A 22,604-nucleotide genomic window follows, 5' to 3' on the forward strand; every position below is an offset into this window, starting at 1 on the left:
TCACATAGCATCTTTTTCATGCCATAGTGAATACTTGAGCAAAACACTGAGTCTTAGGTTTTTTATGAGTAGATGGGAGTGAGATCACTTTCCACAGGCCTTGTTGCACAAACATACCTCAAGGAGTGCTTAGTGAGCTCTTTGTTGCAAAATAAATGATGTCTAACCATTGGTATAGAGATACTTGAACTACCTAATGAGTCTATAAAAAGACCTAAGAAGGCACAAGGTACCTGGCATCTGCATTGCTCCTGCTTTAAGCTTTATGCTGAGCATGTGTCGTGTCCCGGGGTGTGATGATGTAGTGCTGGTGAAGGACATGCAGAGTCTCTAGATAAGATGTGCTATTCCAGCAGCAAATAGATATATCCAGGCCAGAGCCTTTTGCTTCTTCTAACTCATGGACAAGTAGATCTTGCTTTTTGAGTAAAGCTCTGTTCTGGACAAGCATCTCAGCTAGGACAGACCTATTGGTAACAGCCAGAGCCCTTAAGTTCACAGACCCAGAGCCATTGAGATTATTTAACCCAATAAAGGCACCTGCTGCCCAGCCTGATGACCTGAGCTTAATTACTCATCCCACATGACAGAAGAAAAGAACCAAATCTCACAGGCTATCCTCTGATCTCCACTCATGTGTCGTGGCATGCATGTACACACACACACACACACACACACACACACACACACACACACACACACACGCTTAACCCCAGGACCCATGGCCACTACTGAGTTTGAGGACAGATGGATGACTCTGCGAAGTTGTTTCATAGACTATAAACAGACACAGCTGTAATTGACAGCTGTCCCACAGCTCGCCCTATCATCCTGTGCACACTATTCTCTCTGGGGTATCTCAGAGCCAGCTGCAGTCCTGCAGGGTCCATGGAGGCCCAGCTTCCACTGGACACAAACAATCTGCAGATGTAAGTGAAAGCAGCCTAAGTCCTCTGACTGGCATCAACGCAAAATGACTCATGTAATTGCCCTGTGTGCGTGTGTACCCTGAATCTCCCTTGTTCGCCCACCCACACAACTCTGCCATTAAAGATTCCTGTGCCCTGAAAGAAAAAAAGGGGGGAGGCAATTTGAAACCCCTAGGGCTTCAAAGAGGCCACCCATGCCACTCTAAAGGTGGAAGGGTCTGCTGGCATCCTGGTCCAAGCACCAGGTCCAGTCACCCTGAAGCTCCTGCTGTTTGCCTTTCTCCCAGTCTTCCCTTTAAATTTCTGGAGAGGGATTTCTAGGGTCTCCCCCTTGGGAATTAGTTGTAGGAATAATTGGGCCAGTGGAGTGTAGAAGATATATCCAGCACAGCCCGTGCACTACTAGAAAAAGTGACCTAGATCAAGCAGCTGGTGAATCGGGGCTATCATGGGGACCCCCTGCCACCTACTGACTTGCAATTGAACCCACATTCCCCATAGCATCTTATCCCCTGGCTGGGGGAGGGGCTGAGAGAGAGCAGAGGAAGGTGGGGGAGGTGAAGGGTATAGTGAGTTGCCCCTTTCGGGGAAAGCACCCCGGCCTTCCATCCCCCTCCATCCTCTGCATCCACAGAAAGGAAAGTGAGGTGAGGATAGGGAGGCAAGGGTGGTGGGTGGGGGGAGGCCGAAACAGGAACTCTGAACTGGCTCCTGGTACTGGGTGTCAGCATAGAGAGCTGGCAGTCTGTGAGAGAGAGAGAGAGAGAGAGAACGGGAGAATGGGAGGGTGAGAGAGGCTGGCTGCTAAAGAGGAGGAGAGCAGAGGGAGAGGGGGAGCAAGCAAGCTAGCGCTCCAAGCATGAGGACCGGCTGCTCCCGGCTCAGTTAATCTGGCTGTCAGTCGGTGTTAACGCTGCAGTTTAACTGCTCGGCTCCCCTTCCAAGAGAAACAAGAGAAACATCGCAGAAGGAAGGGAGGAAGGAAAGAAGCAAGCAAGGACTGCAACTGCAGGAGGAAAAGAGCCGGCAGAGCAGCAAGAAGAATCAAAGGAAGGGGAGGGAAGACCAAATCTATGGTTGGACCAGGGCTTCTTTTTCGCCAATGTAAAAAGGAATATGCCGTACATCTTTGCCTTTTTCTGCACCGGTTTTCTAGGTGCGGTTGTGGGTGCCAATTTCCCCAACAATATCCAGATAGGTGAGTGAGGGGGGCAGCTGGGGAGGGACTTTGGGGATTTGGCCAGGGATTTTTTTTTTTGGAGAGGAGATTTCTCAACCCATTCTTATCCTGAGCTGTTGTGCTTGGCAACCAAAAGCCAGGATAGGAGGAAGGAAGACTCGGATTGCCAGTGGGGGGAAAGGGGTTTCATCCTCACCGATGCAGCGAGGGGCACAAGGGAAGTGTTCTCTCCCGTGTGTGAGCGCGCACACACACACAGGTGCACATACATCCTCACACTCCGAGCGCCTGAAATGGAGGAGCCTCTCCGTTGCAGCGAGGGAAAAATATGATCAGCCTGGGCTTCCAACAGGGCTCTGAGTGTTTAAGGAGTTAACTCTGGCTAGGTGGATGGTGCCTGCTCGCCTTGATTTATATAAATATATATAGTGGGCGTATGTGTGTTGTGATTATATGTTAAATGTGCATATATAGCCGGAGTGATGGGGATGGCAGTGATGTCTTGGCTGGGGGAGGGGAGAGAGACCCCTCACAGAGAAGGAGTAGTGGGTCCTAGGTTGACTGCCTCTGCTGAGAAACGTCCCAGGCCCCACTCTGGCCAGAGCTCTGTGGACCCCTGTAGCTGGCTTCCTCTTGCCATCTGCCATGCTGGTCCATAACCCCCATTCCCTGATCCTGGAACTTCCAAGTCTGCCTTTTCTCTCATCCTTGCCCCTTTCTCTTTAGTGCTCTGTCCATAGACCCTGTCACCGGTTCTCTGAGCACCCACCCATGCACAGGCTCTCCCCACTGCCCCCAGCAGCAGTCCCCATACCTGGGTTCTATCATCTCAACATGCAGGTGGGTTTCAACACACCGCATGCCTTTCTGTCCCCTAGTTCCCTTCATTTGGTGGCTATACTTGTGCTGATGTAGGAACTGACAGGGATTGCCATCCCTGTAACCATGTGAAAAAGCCAGACAAATGAAGCAACAGCACCAGTAACAGGGCTTGGGGTCAGGGTGACCGGCGGCGGTGGCTCAGTATCTTTTGTGACCCAGCATCAGCCAGGCTGCTGTGCTTTGAGATATATTGGCTGGCTGGCTTTCTGCTTCTTCCCCGCATCAGGGGCTGGCACACTATGGAGAGTTCCATCTCAGCAACTACTGCTTTTTGTGAGAGTGTTTGTGTTTGGGGGGGATGACAGTACAGTGGGGGGATCTAGAGGGCACATACATGTTGTTAATTGTCCCTTCGGGCCTTTTCAGCTTCCCGACTCCTGGCACTGTTGGGGTGACTGTGGAGTAACTTGTTTTGTTTCCTGACACCTGTTAAGCTGTCTTCTGAAGTGTGTACATGTGTGCATGAGCTCCTGCTTTACAGGCAAACTTCCTGCCTCCGGGAGACACACTTCCCTTGCCGCCCAGCCTGTAGCTGCTCCCTCCCACCTCCCACCTGCTCACTTCCATTCACGCTAAAGAGAAGAAAACCAGGACCAGAGGAGTGTGGGGTGTGGTCACCTGGGAGGAGAGAATGGAGCATCTCTAGCAAGAGTAATATTTTTAGTTTTTGTTGCTAATTTGTTTTTGCTTTTAAAAATGAGGGTATAAGTGTGTGTGCAAGTCACCTGTGCCAGACTGTGGCATTTCTCGTGTTTGTTCTTACCCACTGTCTATACTTTATCAGTTGTAATCTCTCATCAAGGAAACTATGGCCTGACTTCTGCAGGTGTGTTTGTACATCATCATTGTGGTGTAAGGGCTTGAGGTGGGTGTTTATGTGGGCACACCCACATTTGCCCACGCATCCCTGCGGATATTTCATGTTCAGTCCCAGTAACTGTTGCTCTTTTCAAACACAAAAGAGACACATCCACCAGGAGAACAAATGCTGAAATTATCACCTCCGTGAGGTTGTCATCAATTCCATTTTCAAGATCTCTAACACAAGCCTCAAGGTCCGTAGTTTGCTCTTAAAGCCAATCGTGCATCCACTGTGCAGGAAGTTATTACATTACTGGAACTGTGAATTCCTGGCCAATCCCAGATAACTTCTGTGTAAACATTTGTTTTAGTCCAGCCCTCAGAAATAGATGATTTCAGTTTACAGGAATATATTTAAATTCATTTGCACATCCACAGAATTACAAAGGAAAGCCCTGTGCTCTTGTGTCTTGGAACACAAACCCTGACGGTTACTTTCCCTGTGCTGTTTACTGGAAGATGTTGTCACTCTTAAGACCCCCACATCTGCAGAGCACAATGACAACCCCTTATGTAACCAGGCATTCCTAGGTATCTGGGAACATGAGCAATGAAAGACAAAACCCAGAGTTCTCAGAGAAAATAAATAATAAACTTAGAAAGCAATTGGCTAGTTACATTGCATGCAGATCTAGCCAAGTCTCAAAACAAATAGTTACAGTGGTTAAAAAAAGGCCCACGGGAGCCCAGATCTTGATTTATGTCACTTTGCAATGCTTCCTTGTAACTGAAACCTCTGTGATTAAGAAATGGATTCCAAATAAGATGAGATAAATACAGGGAAGGCAGGTGTGTGTGTGAGTGTGTGTGTGTGTGTGTGTGTGTGTGTGTGTGTAAACAGAGGCTCATGGAGGTCTGGCAGAAGTGAGTAGGGAAGAAGTAAAATTCTACAGGTCTCCTATATTCTCTGCCATTTACTATCCATGGGGCACACAGCCAAATGTTGGGCAGAGTGATGGGTGATATGGGTCCTGTCATAGAAGCTATCCATATGTGTAAGCTTTGGCATCCAGTTGAGTCTGTTTGGATTCCTTACAGGGAAATCTATGACCGTAACTCTGGATTTGCATGGGAGAGGCCTGGACTCTCTGTGGTGGGCTACTGCGCAAGTGAGACCTGTCTCTACCCCAGACTTACTACATTGCCTTTTCTTTCCTTACAGGGGGATTATTTCCAAACCAACAATCGCAGGAACATGCAGCTTTTAGGTTTGCTTTGTCACAACTCACAGAGCCCCCCAAGCTGCTTCCCCAGATCGATATTGTGAACATCAGTGACAGCTTCGAGATGACTTACCGATGTAAGTAACCGCTGCTATTTCTGACATGTCTTTCTGCACTAGACCCGTGAAGGGAGGGCCTGTGGGTAGGTGTTGTTGTTGCAAAAATGACTCCAGTCCTCATTTGTCTTTGTGAGAGAAGGCCCTTCAAGGGAAATTTCCAGAGCCTTTTAAGTGGTTCCCACGGTCTATATTTTGGCCCTTCTGTTTTGTGGAATGGGTGTGACTTTTCACCATCAGTGATTTTTAAATGGGCAGCCTGGTGGGGTCTTGGGTTGGCTACATCTGGCTTACTCCACTGGGGCCTCTCGATTGAGGAGTTTCACAAATAAAAAACTGCTGAGAGGTGGAGAAGTAATGGTTCTGACTTGAAGACAATGGGGTTAAAATATCTCAATCATTTCCTGCCCATCAGTTAGAAGAAGAAAGGTTGACTCCGCTTTATAGGCACAGGTGGACGGGAAGTGTCTCCTCTTTGGGCAACATGGGTAATAATTATTGAAATGTGATGGCTATGTAATTTCCAAAGATGAAGTGTCTTCCTGCTTAAGACAGGCTGTGGGTTAAAAAGCGAAGGATCTGAGAAGTTTATACAGGGATGACCTTGGAGCATAAAACAGAACATAAGTCATCTGCAGAATAAAAAGGGATAGCTACAGTGGGAACATCTGGGGTGACAGCATTATAAAATGTGTTGAGCAAATGTGACTGACACAGAAACCTAACAAGTAAATCTGTAAGTGGGGGGGTATAACTGTCACTCTGTGTCAGATGAAAGTCTAAAAAATAATCAGTAGAGACATTGTCCCTCTGGGGACTAAGCTCTATTGGAAATGTGTGGCAAGAAAGTGTAAGCTACTAGAATGAAGGAGAACAATTATGGAACCCAAACTGGACTGAATTGAAACAGCAGGTTTTGTGAGCCACCATTGGCTTCATGACCTCTGCCAAGCTACTGATGGTTGAAGGCATGGATGTGTCTTTGTGTCTTTTGTCTCTCCCCCACTTTCCCTTATGGGAGCCTCTCTGTGACTGTTGCTGGTAAGACTTCGAAATCTCCATATAGTAACAATTCAGGACTTCCTCTGCCTCTAAGAACATACACAGGATAATGCTGGTATGAATTCCAGGAGTTACCATTTACTGGAGGGTTTTCCTAAGTGCATCATGGATATGGATGTGGTATTTGTTGTCATTCAATAATTATTGTCTACAGAACTTGTGGAACTAGCTGCTTTGGGGGATTGTCTGTTTAAATCATTGATGGAGCTTTGCAGAGAACTGTTGTCCTCCTCTTTGAGACAGGATCCAGAAGTGGGGCAGCTATGGAACCTTCATAAGGTCGGTAGGGAAGTCAACAGTGGTCTTGTGACCACCCTCAAGTCATTTCTGCTGACGATGATAAACAGAAGAGCCACCTCTCCTTAAGATCCATTAACAACAGTGCCTGAAGTAACACAGGGTGATCTGGTGAGGCGGTGGCCTGATATAGCACCTAAAGAGATAAACTCGAGTTCCAAGCTATAGCAGTGACCTTGCACAGGAGTAGCTAATAATAATAATAATAATAGCAATAATAACAGATGGTAATGGAACTACTCTGCATACTGGTAAAGCTAAGTGGCAGATCTTGTCTGGTGTGTTATTTGCTGCATTAGCTGATTGACCAAATACCTGTCAAGAAACAGCTTGAGGTGAGAAAGGTTTATTTAGGCCCACAGTTTGAGTACACAGTCCCTCCTGACAGTGATGACTGGATGGCAGGAGCCTGAGGCTGTTTGCTCACATTTGAGCAGATCAGGGAGCAGAGCAAAGGAGATGTTATGTGGTTTTCCCTTTTTATTTAGTCTACTACCCCAGGCCATGGATAGTGCTGCTTCCTGCCATCAGGGTGAGCCTTCCCCACTCAGTTAATGCCCCAGACATTCCCATAGGTGTGCCTAAGTACTGGCCTAGATAGTCTTGTTGTCAAAACCAACTGGTGAACTTGTTGTCAAAATCAACAGTCACACTTACGATGTGGAAGATAAAGAGCTAACATTGAGTCTTTGGGGCATAGATTTGCAAAAACATCCCAGAAAAGAATTGAGAACAATGCAGAACAGATGTTTAGCTATTGGCTAACCTCTCAGTTCCTTTCCTGTGGCTTAGAGAAGGTCTACAAGGGGAAGGCTTGAGTGTGGCATCAGTGTGTCTATACCACCCAAACCACCGGTCTGCTTAAGCAAGTGGGAAGATGCCTTTGGGGTCTGGAGAGAAGGCTCAGCAGTTAAGAGCATGAACTACTCTAGTAGAGGATCCACATTCAGTTCCCAGAACCTACTTCTAGTGTCTCACAACCATCTTTAACTCCAGATGTAGAGAACCCGGCACTTTCTCTGGCCTTCATTGGTACCAGCACTCAGGGTATATGGGGGGTATCTTTAGAGAAGAGGCCCCAATTTCATTGCTTTGGTCAAACTTTCAAAGGAGCTCACTGCCCAACAAGGGCAAGAGAATTGCTAAGAATAAATAAGTGGCACGTGTACTGTCAACTCACAGGGTTGGAAAGTCAAGAAACCTAGTGTTAAGACAAGACATAAGGATACAATAAGAAGGAAATGTGCCAAGGCAAGAAGTGCTGTTTCTTGTCTTTATCGTCACAACCTAAGACCTGATCTTGCAGAGAGCTGCTGGCTGGTTATTGGGAGGTAGAATCATGACACAGGCAAGGTTGTCCATTATGGGCAGTGAATATGAGGTTTTGAACTTAGTGCCTGCTGTATACTAGCACGCAGATTGTTACTTTTGTGAGTCTGGCTGTTCTTTTGATTTTTTTAAAGCTTCGAACCAAGGTGGACATTGGAAACACAGAAAGGATAAAACATTGGTTCTTAATTAGATTACACCCCAAAAGGGACATGGGGAGGCTATCCAAGAAGCAATAATGCCATTTAAGCTTAGACTTTCAGATTCTGCTCTTTAGCTTCAAGTTCAGAGAGAATGTGGAGAGTTGGGGGAGCAGTGGCATTTCAGTTCCTGTCTGTTACTTTCACAAGAGGCTATGGAACCCTTCATGACTATGTTTATGTGACCCTTCAGTATGGAAATATGTACATTTCTTCCAGTTTGAACTAAATAAAAGCTATCAAAGAGAGATTGTGTTTCTTGGCAGAATGGGTTAACTTATCAGACATGGAAAACTAAGTTAAGCATATTATTCAGATTTAACTTGACTTTTTTTCCAAAATATGAAGTAGCTGTTACTTCAAACTAATATTCCATTCAGTTTTGACTTCAGAAAATGAGCAACTGTTTATCGTTTCGATTTGACCAGTCAGTTTTGTTTTTGATGCATTTTGCTATTCATTATCCTTCCACCAGAGGGTGGAGAAAGGAAGGGAGAGGAAATGTATAGGCTGTTCCTGCTAGGAGTTTCAGCAACAGGCAGTCAGGGGGCGGGGGTGGTGAATACAAGGCAAGGGATGCAGGAGAGATGGACAGAGCATCCTGACTCCTGCCAGGCAAAGTGAGAGTCTGGTGTCTGTAAGGACATTCCTCACACGCCATTATTTGGGGGTGGTGATTAGATCATCAATCCAAATGTCTCCTTCCAAAGGCAGGCTAGGGGCAGATATCTATAAAACAGTGTTTACAGGCTGCCTATCCACCTGTCTTCATGCCTTTATGTGGTAAGGGAGGATGGGTGAATATGCTAAGTGGAACTCCAGTTAGTTAGTGATCTGAGGAACACTGTTACAGGCTTATTTTACTTTGCATGTATTCCTCCATTCTTTTGTATCCATAAGCATATACATGTGTGTGTGTGTGTGTGCCCATGCGTGCATGAGTGCACACACACACACTTCTTTTTTCATGTCAAGCCCTGTGCCAGATGAAGTGACTGTAAGGACCAAAAAACAAAAAACAAAAGCAGAGACCCAGCTTAGTGCCTTCTATTGTTTAGTCAAGAGGTTCCTGGACTTGGGTGCACACAGCATTCACCCAGAGGGCTAGTTTAAAGCAAGGCTCAGCAGTGGCTTCTCTTCTTCTGGAATCAGAGTATTTAGAGCAGACCCAGAAGACTATGCTGCTTAGTATGGGCACCAGAGCTTAAGCAACGCTTTTATCTAAAAAGTCTTCCATTTCTTCAGTAAGCATTTCTGAGCCCTTAACCAAACCCAGGCATAACGTTAAGCACCAGAAATGCAGACAAAGCTAAGACACGTTCTCTGCCCTGGAGGACTTTATCCCCAGTGAGGCACACTGCCCTGTAAGAGAAAATTAAAATGTAATGTTGTACGTGCCTTAGCAGAGATTTCTAAGGAGTGTTAGAGGCACAGGGTTGGCCTTGCAGAAAGTGTGGAGAAGCAGGAGGACAGGAAGAGTCGAGAGAATGGCGGGTGTAGAGGGGACACATTACTGACCTCCCTCTCTCAGGACTCTAGGGGTTCTCTAGGCGTGCTTCTTACCTCAGCATCAATCACAGGCTGTGAAAATGGTCACCAAATGACCATCCACGAGCCCTTTCCAGGACAGAATAGAGACTTCTGTGACAAAAGATGAAATTTCAAAATAAATTTAGATGTCCCATCTTTTTAAAAATGTAAAAGAGAAAATGATCTGCACAAGATTGGATCCTCAGCCTCCTGTCATGGAACAGGTACCTTGTCCTCCTTGAGGATTTATGCGCTGTTAATGGTAGGTGAGAAGGAGAAGACATTTTTCCCAATGGTATAGCCACTGGCAAGGTGCCCAGGAGCCTGTAAACAGCCCTCAAGTTCCTATTAGTAACTGTTAGGAAATTCTGTGGAGCATCAAAATTAAAAACAAAAACAAGAAAGCAGAAGAGGAGCCTGTTTGGAAAGTGGAAGGGAATTAGTGTTAAGTGGAGAAGATACAGACAGGGCAAGGGGTGACTAAGGTCAATACACACTACATACATGTGTAAAAATGCCGTGATGAGAAAATAATTGTATATAATAAAAAAAAACAATATATCTAATAAAGTTTAAAAATTTTTATTGAAAGATGCAGCATTAAGCCTCAACTCTATGTAGCCTACATTCATAGAAAAGGAATGGGTAATGGCTGTCCAAATGGGCCCCTTCCTGACCAGTGCTATTCTCTTTCTTAACCCACTGGCTCATGGAAACATTGTCTCTGCAAGCCTCATGAACCTCTCAAGCAGCATTGTCTGTGTGGAGTGTCCATCCACTGTTACAATGTGAATTGGACCCCAAGTGGGCATGCCCCCCACACTGTAGTACCAAGTCTATATGCAAATATCCCTACCATCAAGGAGCAAAGTCCAGGGCTTACTCACACAGCATAAAGATGACAATAGCCTAAGTTACAGTCAGATGGAGGGTGACAACTCTGCCATAGTGGGACTCCTACTGCAGGCCCACCTGGGAATTTATGGGTGTTCTATAAGGCTTTGGGTGCTGGCCACAGGGGCCTATTAGCTGCTGTATAAGCTTTACACATCACTTCAAAGTTTTAGACTCAGTCCACAGACTCATGGTGCTCACCTTCCAAGATGCTTTTCAGAAGATAGACAAAAACCAGCTTTTCTATCTCCTTAAAAAAAAAGAATTATGGTGCTAAGCAATGCTTGGAACACATTCCTACCCACCATCTACTGTCTAGAACTGAGAATTACTCTTTTTTGTTTTGTTTATTAATATAAATCATAACCTTCCAGATTTAGCCAAGCTCTTTCTATGCCCTGTCATTCATGTAACTTGTAATCAGAAGATTTTGCTTGACCAGGTCTGAACAAAAGCCAGCACTCTCGTTGACTTACTCCCTTTAGTGTCCAGTATTATTTTATTTTATTCTAATGTCTATCATTCACCCTGCAAGAAATAGTAAAGGACACAAAAGATGTATAGCACCTACCTATTGCTAAAAAAATTCAGCCTTAATTTAGAAACAAAGAGAGTGTAATTGGTGATGGGGTGAGCAAGAGCTATTCCAAAATCTGTCCTGCCACTGGCTCACCCCATATATTGTCTTAGCTATAATGATCCCACTTTATAGATGCTGATACTGAAAATAATGGAGATTGTTTGCACGTTATGGAAAAGAGCCTAAGTCAGTCTTGGAAGGCAATTTGTGGAGAGGGGTTTCAGAGTCAATGACCTTTTATTTTTTATTGCAAAGGTAAAAGAGCCCAGGTAACACGTGTGAGTGTGGAGGTGGCCTGATTGGGGATAAGACTGTGACTGTGGATAGCAGTACTACAGATAAAGGGAGGCTTGAGTGGGTGTTGAAAAGACTGCACCCCGGCCCAAAGTGAAATAGCCCTACATATTGTATACAAATGCAGACGTCTTCATTCAGGGTCCAGGCATATTTAAGGAGAGCTTACTGTTAAGACAATCAGAAGAAGGGAGATGTTTGCAGAAGATAAATTCACAATATCAGTATCCTCTGTCTATCTTAACCACACTATACATGCCTGTTTTCTGAGTTGGAGAGTGGAGCTTTTGTATTCTGTATTCTGTGGTATGACTTTTCCTGGAGCAGCATGAAGAAACATAGATAGGGCCCAAATGACAGACCAGTGCAATGATGCCACCAGAGTCTAACGTACTGAGCTCCTGAGTATAGAATGGCATTACTTAAAGGAGTGTCAGTAATGGGTTACAGGAGCACGATGACTCAATGGTAGCTACATCACCAAAAGGCCCATCCTGGCTTGAAAGTTGCCTCCTAGGAGCTCCGGCTAGGCTCTGCAAGCATCTTGACTCCTAATCAAGTCTCCTTCCCGAACAACTACTTGCAGCTTTGATAGCCTTGGGAATGGGCTACAGCAGTTTCCTGAGTCTTCAGAGGCTCCCTTATTTCCTATCTTATTAGTGTCTCTTCTCCATTGAGAAGGGACTGTCTCACTTCAGACAAAATGGCTACACTGCACACCCAGCACACCCACACCATGCCACTGGCTGCGGGCAGATGTCTACAGTTCTCTGGTTGATACGACAACTTGCTTGGGCGCCTCAGTCTTCATCCATGTTCTCACGATAAGGCACAAAGGTGTTGACACTGGTATGTGGTTGACTTATTGATAAATACCTCTTCCTCTGGGTTAATATCTCTATGTGGGGGAGGGAGATGGCTGCTGTTTTCTCAGACCCTTGGGGCAAAGTGGTTTTGTGAACTGGGAAACTGGCAAGATTTATAGATGCATTTAGCCACTCAAAGAAACCATCACTGGCTTCCCTGCAGTGGATGTCCCATAATGCCCCTTCCCTGCAGTGGATGTCCCATCATGCCCCTTCCCTGCAGTGGATGTCCCATCATGCCCCTTCCCTGCAGTGGATGTCCCATCATGCCCCTTCTCTGCAGTGGATGTCCCATCATTCCCCTTTCCTGCAGTGGATGTCCCATCATGCCCCTTTCCTGCAGTGGATGTCCCATCATGCCCCTTTCCTGCAGTGGATGTCCCATCATGCCCCTTCTCTGCAGTGGATGTCCCATCATGCCCCTTCTCTGCAGTGGATGTCCCATCATGCCCCTTCCCTGCAGTGGATGTCCCATCATGCCCCTTCCACACCATGCAGACAGCTGCTGCTATTCACAGTCTTTCCAACATGACCTCAAATTCCCTCTCACTTCAACATTCTAAGCAGCTACTGCAAATTGGCCAGAGTTGACTCCAGAGATGAAATCCATTTGCCATTACAGGACATTGCAATAAGAACTGAGGAAAAGGAAAGATACCAAACATTGATCCTCCCTTAAGGAGCTCAGAGTCTTGAAAAGTAAATAGGCTTGAACAAAGGGAAGATAAAAGGACACCCTCTCTCTCTCTCTCTCTCTCTATATATATATATATATGTGTGTGTGTGTGTGTGTGTGTGTGTGTGAGTGTGTGTGTGGTGTGTATGTATTATTATGAGCTGTCACTAGCTTGCTCCCTCACCTCTCTTCCCCGCTCCTCCTTTCCCTCCTCTTCCCTCCCCTCCCTTCCTTGCCCTCTCCTCTTCTCCTCTCCTCTCCTCCTTTTCTCTTTCTCATGCATGTTCATTAGAGGGAACTTCTTCCAATCTTCCCTCTTGTTGTAAGTAAACTTCCAGCTGGAGCCATGTAGGTTCTGTCAAATAAGAGGATGCAAGCAGAAACTGGAAAGGCAGGTGGGTTGACGATATGCCACAGATGTACTGTGTGCAGCATAATGGAAGGGGTTGGGCTCTCGAGGTTCAGATGTGAAGATCTGGAATCAGACAACAGGCCTTCTTCTTAGTAGGATGGTCTTGGAGGTGTTCAAGCACCCTCCCAGCATCCTTCTGCCTGTGTGTCTGTGCATACAAGTGTACATGTCTCTGCAGAGATCCATGCATGTGTATGTTGTATATACACATGGAGGCCAAAGTTCAACCACTGGTGTTGTTACTCAGGAGACATCCACTTGAGTTTTTGTCTGTTTCTGAAGTAGGCCTCTTGGTGAGATTTGGGGCACATGGGTTTTGCTAGGCTTGGCTTGGCTGGCTGGCTAGAGAGCCAAGGGATCTGCCTGTCTCTGTCTCTCAAGGTTTGAAAATGTGCACCATCAATCCTGGCTTTGCATGGAAATTGGGGATTGAGCTCATACCCCCATGCTTATAAGATAAGCACTTCATCATCTGAGCATCTCCCCGATCCATAGGACTTATGCTAAGTACACATGAAAAACAGAGATAGGAGCACCTCTCTGACCTTCAGGTCAGGGATGGTCCTTAAACCAAGGAAGACTATAGGGAAACTGCACCCCAGCCCAAAGTGAAATAGCCCTACATGTTGTATACAAATGCAGACATCTTCATTCAGGGTCCAGGCATATTTAAGGAGAGCTTACTGTTAAGACAATCAGAAGATAGCCTGTATGTGTCCCAGCTAGGAACAACTGCAGATGAATCAAATAAAGTAATTGACTCCGTGGATGCGCTAAAGGGCAGGGGCGTAGCCAGGGGGTCTGAGCCGAGCACAGAAGCTATGACAGCATACTGGCAAAGATGAGGGAGGATTCTAGCTGTGCTCTATGTATCCTGCTGGAGAGACACAGGGACATGTGTGGCTGGAGCCAGATTGTGTTACACATTCTAAGCCACAGAAAGACACCTGAGAATTTTAAGCAAAGAAGTGCTTCTTCAGACTTTGATTTTCTCAAAGAGAGTCAGATCTCCTCCTGGTCCTGATCTCCTCCTCCCTAAATTCAAGGGCAGTGAGTAGGTGGGAGGCAGTGTTTTGCCACACAGCCCTGAAGATGACTTGGGGCTGTAGTACAATGGCCTCTGCTTCCTTACCTATATCCAATATAGGGTGAAGGCAGGCAGGAAACAGGGCAAGAGATGCTGGAGGGAGGGGAGGCCAATGATATATGAATGAGTGGCTGTAATATGTGGTTCTGTGAGCCCATAGAATATCTGTTGAAGATGCTGACTGATCCAGACAAGGAATGGAATTCTGGAGACCCTGTGCACAGCAGGGAATCGTGTGGATCTCCTAGCATGGAAGCCAGACAGTATATGGAGTCCAGTCTGTCTATAAAAGGTGGTGGTGGTTCTCCAACTCCCAGTTCCTTCCTTTGTACCTACACATGGCCCCTCCTGTACTCCCTGCTCAAAGGCTTGTCTATCTTTCAGGTAATGTAGCATATGTCCATTTTCACAGCAGCTGGTAGACTTGAGACAGGAGAATAGCCTTGAGTTTGAGGCTATATCTTCCATGTAGTGAGTGAGAGGCTAACTTGTGGAAAATCCTGTGGAAGAAGGGATGAGAGGAAGGGAGGAAAAGGGAGGCAGGAGAGGAGGAAGGAGTAAACTAGAAAGGGAAGGAAATGTGGTAGAGAAGGAAGGGGAGGGAAGGAAGGAGAGAAGGGGGGAAGGAGGAAGAGAAGAAATGCTGTCCTGTCAGCTGCAGCTGTCTCCTCCCCTGAGCCACTCTCTCCTCTGCACCACAGTCCCAAGAACTTTACATTCAATGCCAGAATCATCCATCCAGCACCCTTTAGTCACCATTCTCTGTCTTCTCTGCTCACTGGGAGGGATGGTTTGAGGTCCATGGCCTTGGTTTCCTCGGTGTCTCACTATCATCACCATAGAGTAGTGTGCAGGGTGGGTGTTGCACCAGCAATGGCAATGTGGAGAGCAAGGCCACCGGTGGCTGTGGTGCTGGGAGACATCCTGATTCTATTGAGTTCTGAGAGTTCTGGGAGGCTGTATTTCAAAACCCCATGTGGTTATGATATGTGACTGAAAAATGACAGGGTGAAAGCCAGATGTGAGTCATTCCTGCAATTCCAGATGATTATGAGGACTCTGGATAAGGCACCAGGCACCTTTGTATCCCGACTCCCTTCCAAAGCATGGTGGCAGCCCTCATTGCCTGCCTCTTTGCGTGCTGCCTGTTCACATTGCCCTGTGCATTTAAGCAGTGCGCTGTACTTCCTGCTGGTTTGGTTAAGGGATACCAAGCACTCAGGTTACTAGATATTTCTTTCCAACATCTATAGCCCTCTCAGTGCTCCTTGGTATGTCCTAGTCAGTCATCCTCAAAGTACAAGAAAGCCCAAGGCCACTGGAGGTTCAGGACTCAACAGCTGCAGGAAAAAACAAAATGAATGAGACGGGTAGGGGTTGATGAAACTGTTACCCAATGACTGGGCACCTTTTAGGATCCTCATCAAGTAGAATTTTAGGGTGAAAATGATTCTCTTAGAATATCTTTTATTTTACATACTTCAAGTATTGTGTTTTACAAGAAATCACAGGAACAGAGATACTAACAAATTTAAATTTGTGTAATTATAATACAAGAGATTATAATTCTTTTTGTGAACATATCAACTAAGACTTGGTAGTTCTATTTGCTGCTTTATAACATGGTTTTGTACTTATTGTAGCAGTCAGGCTACTTCTGTTACACACTCTTTCTTAAGGCTTCCCAAAGGATTCTGTACATCCATACTCTGCCTTGCATATGTGGCCTCCTTTTATTGGGTGTCAAATTTATAGCCTTTTTTTTGTCTTCTTAAGAACAGCATGTGATAGTTGTCTTAAAAGCTTTTTAGAAAAATAAACCCTTCTTAAATGAATGGGATTTTTACTTTGTTTTGTTTATCATTTTAACGTTACAGTTATTTATTTTCCTTGTGTGGTGTATGGGCGCATGTGTGGAGGTCAAAGGACAACTTGCAGGAATTGGTTATCTCCTTCCACTTTGTGGATCCTGGGGATCAAACTTGGATAGTTAGACTTGGCATCGAGCACCTTTAACTACTAGCCATCTCACCAGCCTTATTTCAAGCACTTTTAATCTGATTTTATGAGCAATAAGATCAATAGAACTATTTGCAATGAGCATAGGCATAATAATTAGTACAGCAGGATTCTGATGACTTGTTGGCTGCTGGTGCTGACAAGTACTTGCAGAATGAACTTCTGTGTCTAGCTATTTTCCAGATGTACAGTACAGGGTGCTAAAAGCAGAGTCTCTGGGTCATTAGAGCAAGCCAATGCCATTACTCATCTGAAAGGGCTTTGAAAAATCAGAAGTGCTGGGGAAAGGCAGGGTGATATAATTACCCAGGCTTCTTATCCATTAACATAAACATACCGTGGATACAATATGACTAATTAATCTTTAATGTCTTCCTGTGAGGGTGGTCATTATCTATGAATGGATCTCTTTTCAGGATGGGAAAAATTGAAATTGCAAGGCTAAGTTTATTCCAAGCACCAATATGTTTGCATTGCTAACTCATCTCACATGGTTCGTTCCATAAAAATGGACATAAGGAAAGCCTTGTTTGTAGGGATAAAGGCCAACCCTGTTTGTGCAGGGGACAGTCAAGGCTCCATGGTGACAAGTGGTTAAAAAAACCCTACTTATGTGAATAGTTTTTGTTTCAGCTTGTCTCTGGATTAAGGGACTTGAATTGGCGTTAAGATGGAGCCATGGCCTCTTGATCATTAGGCTTAGCTTTGTAGTCAGACACAGGTTGATGTGTAATCAGACAACGCTAACACCCCTCACTGTCCCTCAAAGTCCAGTAGAAGAGGAGCCTTCCTTTCCCATCAGCAATACAAAATCCTGGTGCTGGTGTCATTGAATACAAGCCTGGCACATGCTCATTTCTGGATGTGTGAAGCAGCCAGGATGTTAACGTCTTGTGGTTGTCCCAGACATAGTCAAATGATTACTCTTATAGCTTGGAGGGCAGGGGTCAGCAAAGGACACTGACTTGGAGCAGTGGTGTTCATGGCAATGTCACCTTGAACACACCTGCTCTCATCTAGTCAGTCTGCCCAATGGACATGGACACTGGGGAGAATAGTTGCCCTAGAAGAAACCAGTATGTTACCACCCACAAAATGGAGGTCAGATGCTCAAGAGCAAAAGAGACAGGTGCCCTCCTACTGTACATCTCTGTAGAAGGGATAATTCAGAACAGAGGGAGTCCAACCATTGTAAACCACGGTCTATGTGCTGAATTGGAAGACTCTCCAAAAGAGAAGACAAGAGGTCAAGGTGGCAGAAGGTTTGAAATTGAGGCTGACTCTTTAGCTAGAGTCATGCAGGATTTTTGATAATGCTTGCCCAGCCAGAAGCAAACCTGTTCCCATGAGAACAGTTGGAACAGCATTGTCCACTTGCATGGGTTCCCATGAGGCTACTCTCTGAAGTGTGTTAAGTCTAAGGAATCGGTCAGTCTCCAGGCACCTGTACACTCTCTCAGTGACAAGGCAGTCCCTGCTCTGCTCACTCAGTCTACTGTGCACAAACACTTTCACAGTCCCGGCTGGAATCTTGGCTGCAGATTTGCTAAGCCCACACCACCAGATGGTCCCATCTTCTAATTGGTTCCATCTCCTCTGGTTTTTGGCAGAAATGAAACTTTCCTGGTCCTGAAGAAGGGAAGGCAGGGAGAGCCAGGATCGCAAGAAGTAGGCTTTAACCTGGTCTAAACAGACTGAGATCTTAAGTTAATGCTTATCCAAGGGAAGTGTTCTCTTTTACAGGAAGTCATGAATTGACAGCCTTCTGTCATTCTCCACCACGGAATTGTCATAGCTGCAAGGGGATGCCCCTACAAACGTCAGCTGATCTAGTGCAGGATGTTCATGAAGTCATCAGTTTTTGCAAGCTTAGTGACAGGTGACACTATTATTGTTAGGTGATTCTTTATCTCTCTCCTCCAACTCTATGATTGATTCATATTGTGTCTGCTCCTGTGATGCCCCCGGAGCCTGTTTCAAGAAAGACCCATGGAAGACCTTTCCAGGAGAGCCTGCTGGTCCTAGGAGAAAGAGAAGCACAAGAGTCGGTGGTGGCCAGACAAACTCATACACTCAAGTCACAAGTGGAATAATCATATCCCAGCAACTGTGGACCTGCCAGTCCTTCAGGGGGTACACATTGTTGCTCATCATATAATAGATGCTGCTTGCTTTCCAATGATAATCTATTGATAGAAGCAACCACCATGAATTCAACAATTGACTACTCACAAGGCAAACACTGGAGCATGATAGTTCTGGTCCTGGTCTCTATAAACCAGGTATTCTAGTAGGGGAGACAGACAATAAACACACTTAAATGTTTTAAAAATTATTTTAATTTTTTCTATTTATATGTATGTATGAGTGCATGCTTGCCACATGTGTGCTGATACCCTTGAGACCAGAAGAGAGCATCAGATCCCCCAGAGCTAGAGTTATAGGTCACTCTGAACAGCCCAGTGTAGGTGCTAGGAAACCTAACTCTGGGTCCTCTACAAAATCAGGACACCCAAGGATGCAGAAGCCCTGAGCATACAATCAGAGGCCAGGATTCCTAAGCATTCCTCACAGAGAGGTCATGCAGTTGGCTACACTTCCTGTCTTGGCTCCGGAAGATTGCAAAATATTTTTTATCAGGATAGCAGGAGGTGCATGCATGTGTGGATGCAAATGTGCATGTGTGTGTGCCTGTTTCATTCTTTCACAGGAAAAGAACTACATTCTTCTAGATATCCCTTTCCAAGCATTTGATTGCAAAATGAATACTGGGTTTAAATTTTGTGGGAAGAAAATGGTAGGTTGAAAACTTCACCTTCTCTCTGTGTGTCAAGTTCCGTTTGTTAATTGAAGTGGTTGAGTGGAGAAGAACTTGAGCAAGCAGGACACAGCCCAGCATTCCTCACTTCTCCTGTGCTGCAGCCTCTTAGAGGGCAAAGGACATGACCTCCCCACTCACTGCTCTCTGCTGACTCCTAATCCAGACAAGAAGAGCCAACACGGGAGTGCAAGGTAGATGGAAACTTAAAAAGGCATAAGGGTCTCTAGAACCCAGGCAGGTCTGCTGCTTGACACAGCTGTCCTTCTTAGCGTTTCTTCCTTTCTCCAAGTTGGTTCCCAGTGCCCTTGGATGCGATTTCTATGCTGAAGCAAAAGTCTAGTGAAACAATTCCTTTTGGGTTACATGCAAATTTCTCAGTGGCAAAGCCCAATCTTCTGTCTTTGTTTCTTGTAACCTATGGTGTATGGTGGTCTTCACACCCCTATCAGGAACACTTACTTTACAAGCCTGCATGCTTTTAGTCTTGCTATTGGGGTTTCTCAAAAAATAAAATAAAAATAAAAATTCTGCTCTGTTTTCCTCACCAATGTTTCTCCATTACCCAACATGTGGTCCTCCACATCTTGTGTTCAAAACAAGAACTTACATATTTAGATACAAAAGCAGACTTGGTTCCTGCCCTGCCCACTCTGCCCTTTATTGCTGCTCAGCAGTAGCTAGCAGCCTCCTCGGGTCTCTCCACCCTCCCGCCACCCCACATATACCACATGCTGGTCCTGAAGCTCTTCTGACCCTTGAACTGGTCCGTCCCCATTTCCCTTTCTTTTCCACTGCAGTTATAGCTTCCACCTTCTGTCGGCTTCCTCCACACTGGGATCAACTGATGCACATCTGGCAGACAGGTTCTTTTCTGTTGTGTCTATCCTTGGATCCCCTCTGTCTGAAAAAGTTCACCGAAGCCTTTCCACCTTTCAAAATTATCCCAGAAGCCCACTCTCTTTATGTACAACCTCACTCTGCCTAGCTATGACCCTGGTCATTCTGTATTTCAGACAGCTGTGTTCCCAGTATTGTCACAGCACATCTCTGAACCTCTCATCACTTTGCTTTTTTTCCTGTGACTGCCTCCCCTGGTAGAGTCCTTTCCCTCACTGCTGATATACCACACGGGTATTCTGCCCACTGGTACTGACCAAGCACTATCTCTGCATCAGCCCTAGGAACACAGCAGAAAACACACCCAGCACATCCCCCATTCTGCTTGGCAGAATGAATAGAAACAATGAATTTCCATACTTCTTAAAGGCTGCAGACTCAGCCTATGGAGACAAGGGCAGAGGAGAAACTGCAGGTGGTTAGTTCCTATTAACTGGACCAGCAGATTAACCATCACAGCTCTGTGATGGATGAATGGAATGGGATGTATAATTCTACATCATGCTCCTTATTATAGGAGCCACTAACCATGTGAATTTACTATGCATTTGAAATCTGACTACTGCAAAGTCACTTTAATACCATCCAAGCTTATTAATTTTAAGTAGCCACAAAGGATAGTGTTTGTCACAGTAGACAATATAGACCTAATGCCCAGAATATTGGAAGAAGGAAAGAATGGTAAGTATACAAGCTTTAAAACAAGAGCAAGCTTGCATATCCAAGGAACAAAAGCAAAATAAGACTGTTGTAAAGCATGCTGAGCAAAGAGGAAGACAGAGTTTTGTAATTATGATAAGAATTTAGGTTAATTTTAAATGCAATACAGTTATTACTGGTAGTATTCATTTTTTTAAAAAGTTATCAAGATTCACGTGGGAAAGTGATAGTGATATAAAAATAATGTGTGACAGCCAGTGTTTGCTGCATGACAAACAGTATCAATGTTTCAGTTACATATAACAAAAACTTAGCATCAATTACTATCTTCAAATTGGCTGAGGTTCACCTGCCTCAGTAGGATGATCTGAACTCCCAGAAATATAAGTCTACCCTATGTATCTCTCCCAGAAGTAAAGGTGCAGGAAGCCAAGTGTCTAGCAGAGAATCACAGGGCTTGAGGCTAAACCTTACCATGAATAGACATTTTCCTACTCAGTATCATGACCTGAAATACTGCATTGGTCCAAGGGAAGTCCCATGCTTGTACCTCTGGGGCAGAATGGCAAAGCCACATGACAAAGAGAATGGGTGCTTAATTCTCCAGTGATGACTAGGATGCCACAGAGGGGGACAGAGAAGCTCCACTAGTAATGCATAGGAGTGGTGGTGGTGAATTGGTGTGTTAGATAGTTACATGTCATCCTCTCCGGTACCACTACTGACACGTGAGGCCATTTCTCACTCTTCAACAACACATTATTTATTTTCCTTTTATCTCATTAGTCCCCCTTTATGGGCTTGTATTGTCCCTTTTGACTTCCTACTACTTTTTGTACCCCCCAAAAGGCCAAAACCGACTGTGGAGACCCCCAGCCCTTGGAGAGTAGGCATCAGTTACAGGACTGTATAGCCTAAGTGCCAACAAGCCATAAATACCCCCCGGGTAGGATAATGATTAAGAATGAGGATTTTGGCTTTCCTAATTTGAGGTCCCAGGTGGTTTTTGTAAGTGACTTAACCTCTCAAAGGCCTGGTTTCTCATTTTGTAAAGCAACAGTGATGACATATTCCTCTTAGAGCCACATGGACTGAAGGAGATAAACTTAGAAAGCGCTTCGTGTAAGACCTGGAGTAGAGCAAGTACCAAATAAATGGGAGCCATTGTTGTTTGTGCAATTTCGTTTTTTGTGATGACAAGCTCCTCTAGAGATGCCCTCCAGAGTCTTCATCAGAAAAATCCAATGTTCTTGTTGAAATGGAGGGCATGGAGAGTAAAAACGCCCTGGATGGGATTCTCTAATTTAGTTAGGAAATATCTAGACCTAAAGTCTCTTTGATGTAAAAATGACAGAACAATAAAACACCAAAATAGAGTCACCCCACTCCCTGATCCCTTTTACTGTCTGCTGCCAGGTGGTATCTGTGTCCCTCTGGGTCTTGCTTGGAGTCTGCTTCCTTAAAATAATAAAATTAAACTTAAATTTGGCCCCAAATTAGGCACAACAAAGCAACACACATCAACTAAGTACATAGCTCATGATGCCAAGGTCAGGCATAGAGCATTGTTAACCAGTTCCTTACAAGGAACTAGTTCCTTTCTAGTATAAAGATTAATCTGAACCCAATTTTTAAAAAAGTATATGTGGTTGAGATTGTTTCTGAAAAGTTTTTTGTCATTTTTATGTTCGTAAGATGGCATTGTGTTTCTAGTTTAATGACATCTTGATCATCAGGATCCCGTGAGTCCAGGGGTGATGATACACCTCAGGACTGTCTGAAAATACAGTTGGAAATGGGGATGAGGGTGATTTTTCAGTTATGAGAGGAATGGAGGGACTGGAGTGAT

General features: G+C 45.1%; 1 protein-coding gene across 2 annotated transcripts in view; it reads left to right on the forward strand.

Moving 5' to 3' along the window:
• The first annotated feature begins 1,690 nt into the window (after positions 1 to 1,690).
• Gria1 (glutamate ionotropic receptor AMPA type subunit 1) overlaps positions 1,691 to 22,604 on the forward strand; it is a 319,841-nt gene continuing 298,927 nt past the window's right edge. For both annotated transcript variants that reach the window (XM_005067739.4, XM_005067740.4), the window contains exons 1-2: positions 1,691 to 2,127; positions 5,015 to 5,152. In XM_005067739.4, the coding sequence (XP_005067796.1) occupies positions 2,046 to 2,127; positions 5,015 to 5,152 (220 nt within the window). In that variant the 5' untranslated portion in view covers positions 1,691 to 2,045. The remainder of the gene's footprint in view (positions 2,128 to 5,014; positions 5,153 to 22,604) is intronic.

The sequence above is a fragment of the Mesocricetus auratus genome, unplaced genomic scaffold (genome assembly GCF_017639785.1).
Source record: "Mesocricetus auratus isolate SY011 unplaced genomic scaffold, BCM_Maur_2.0 Super-Scaffold_100007, whole genome shotgun sequence".
NCBI classification, from domain to species: Eukaryota; Metazoa; Chordata; class Mammalia; order Rodentia; family Cricetidae; genus Mesocricetus; species Mesocricetus auratus.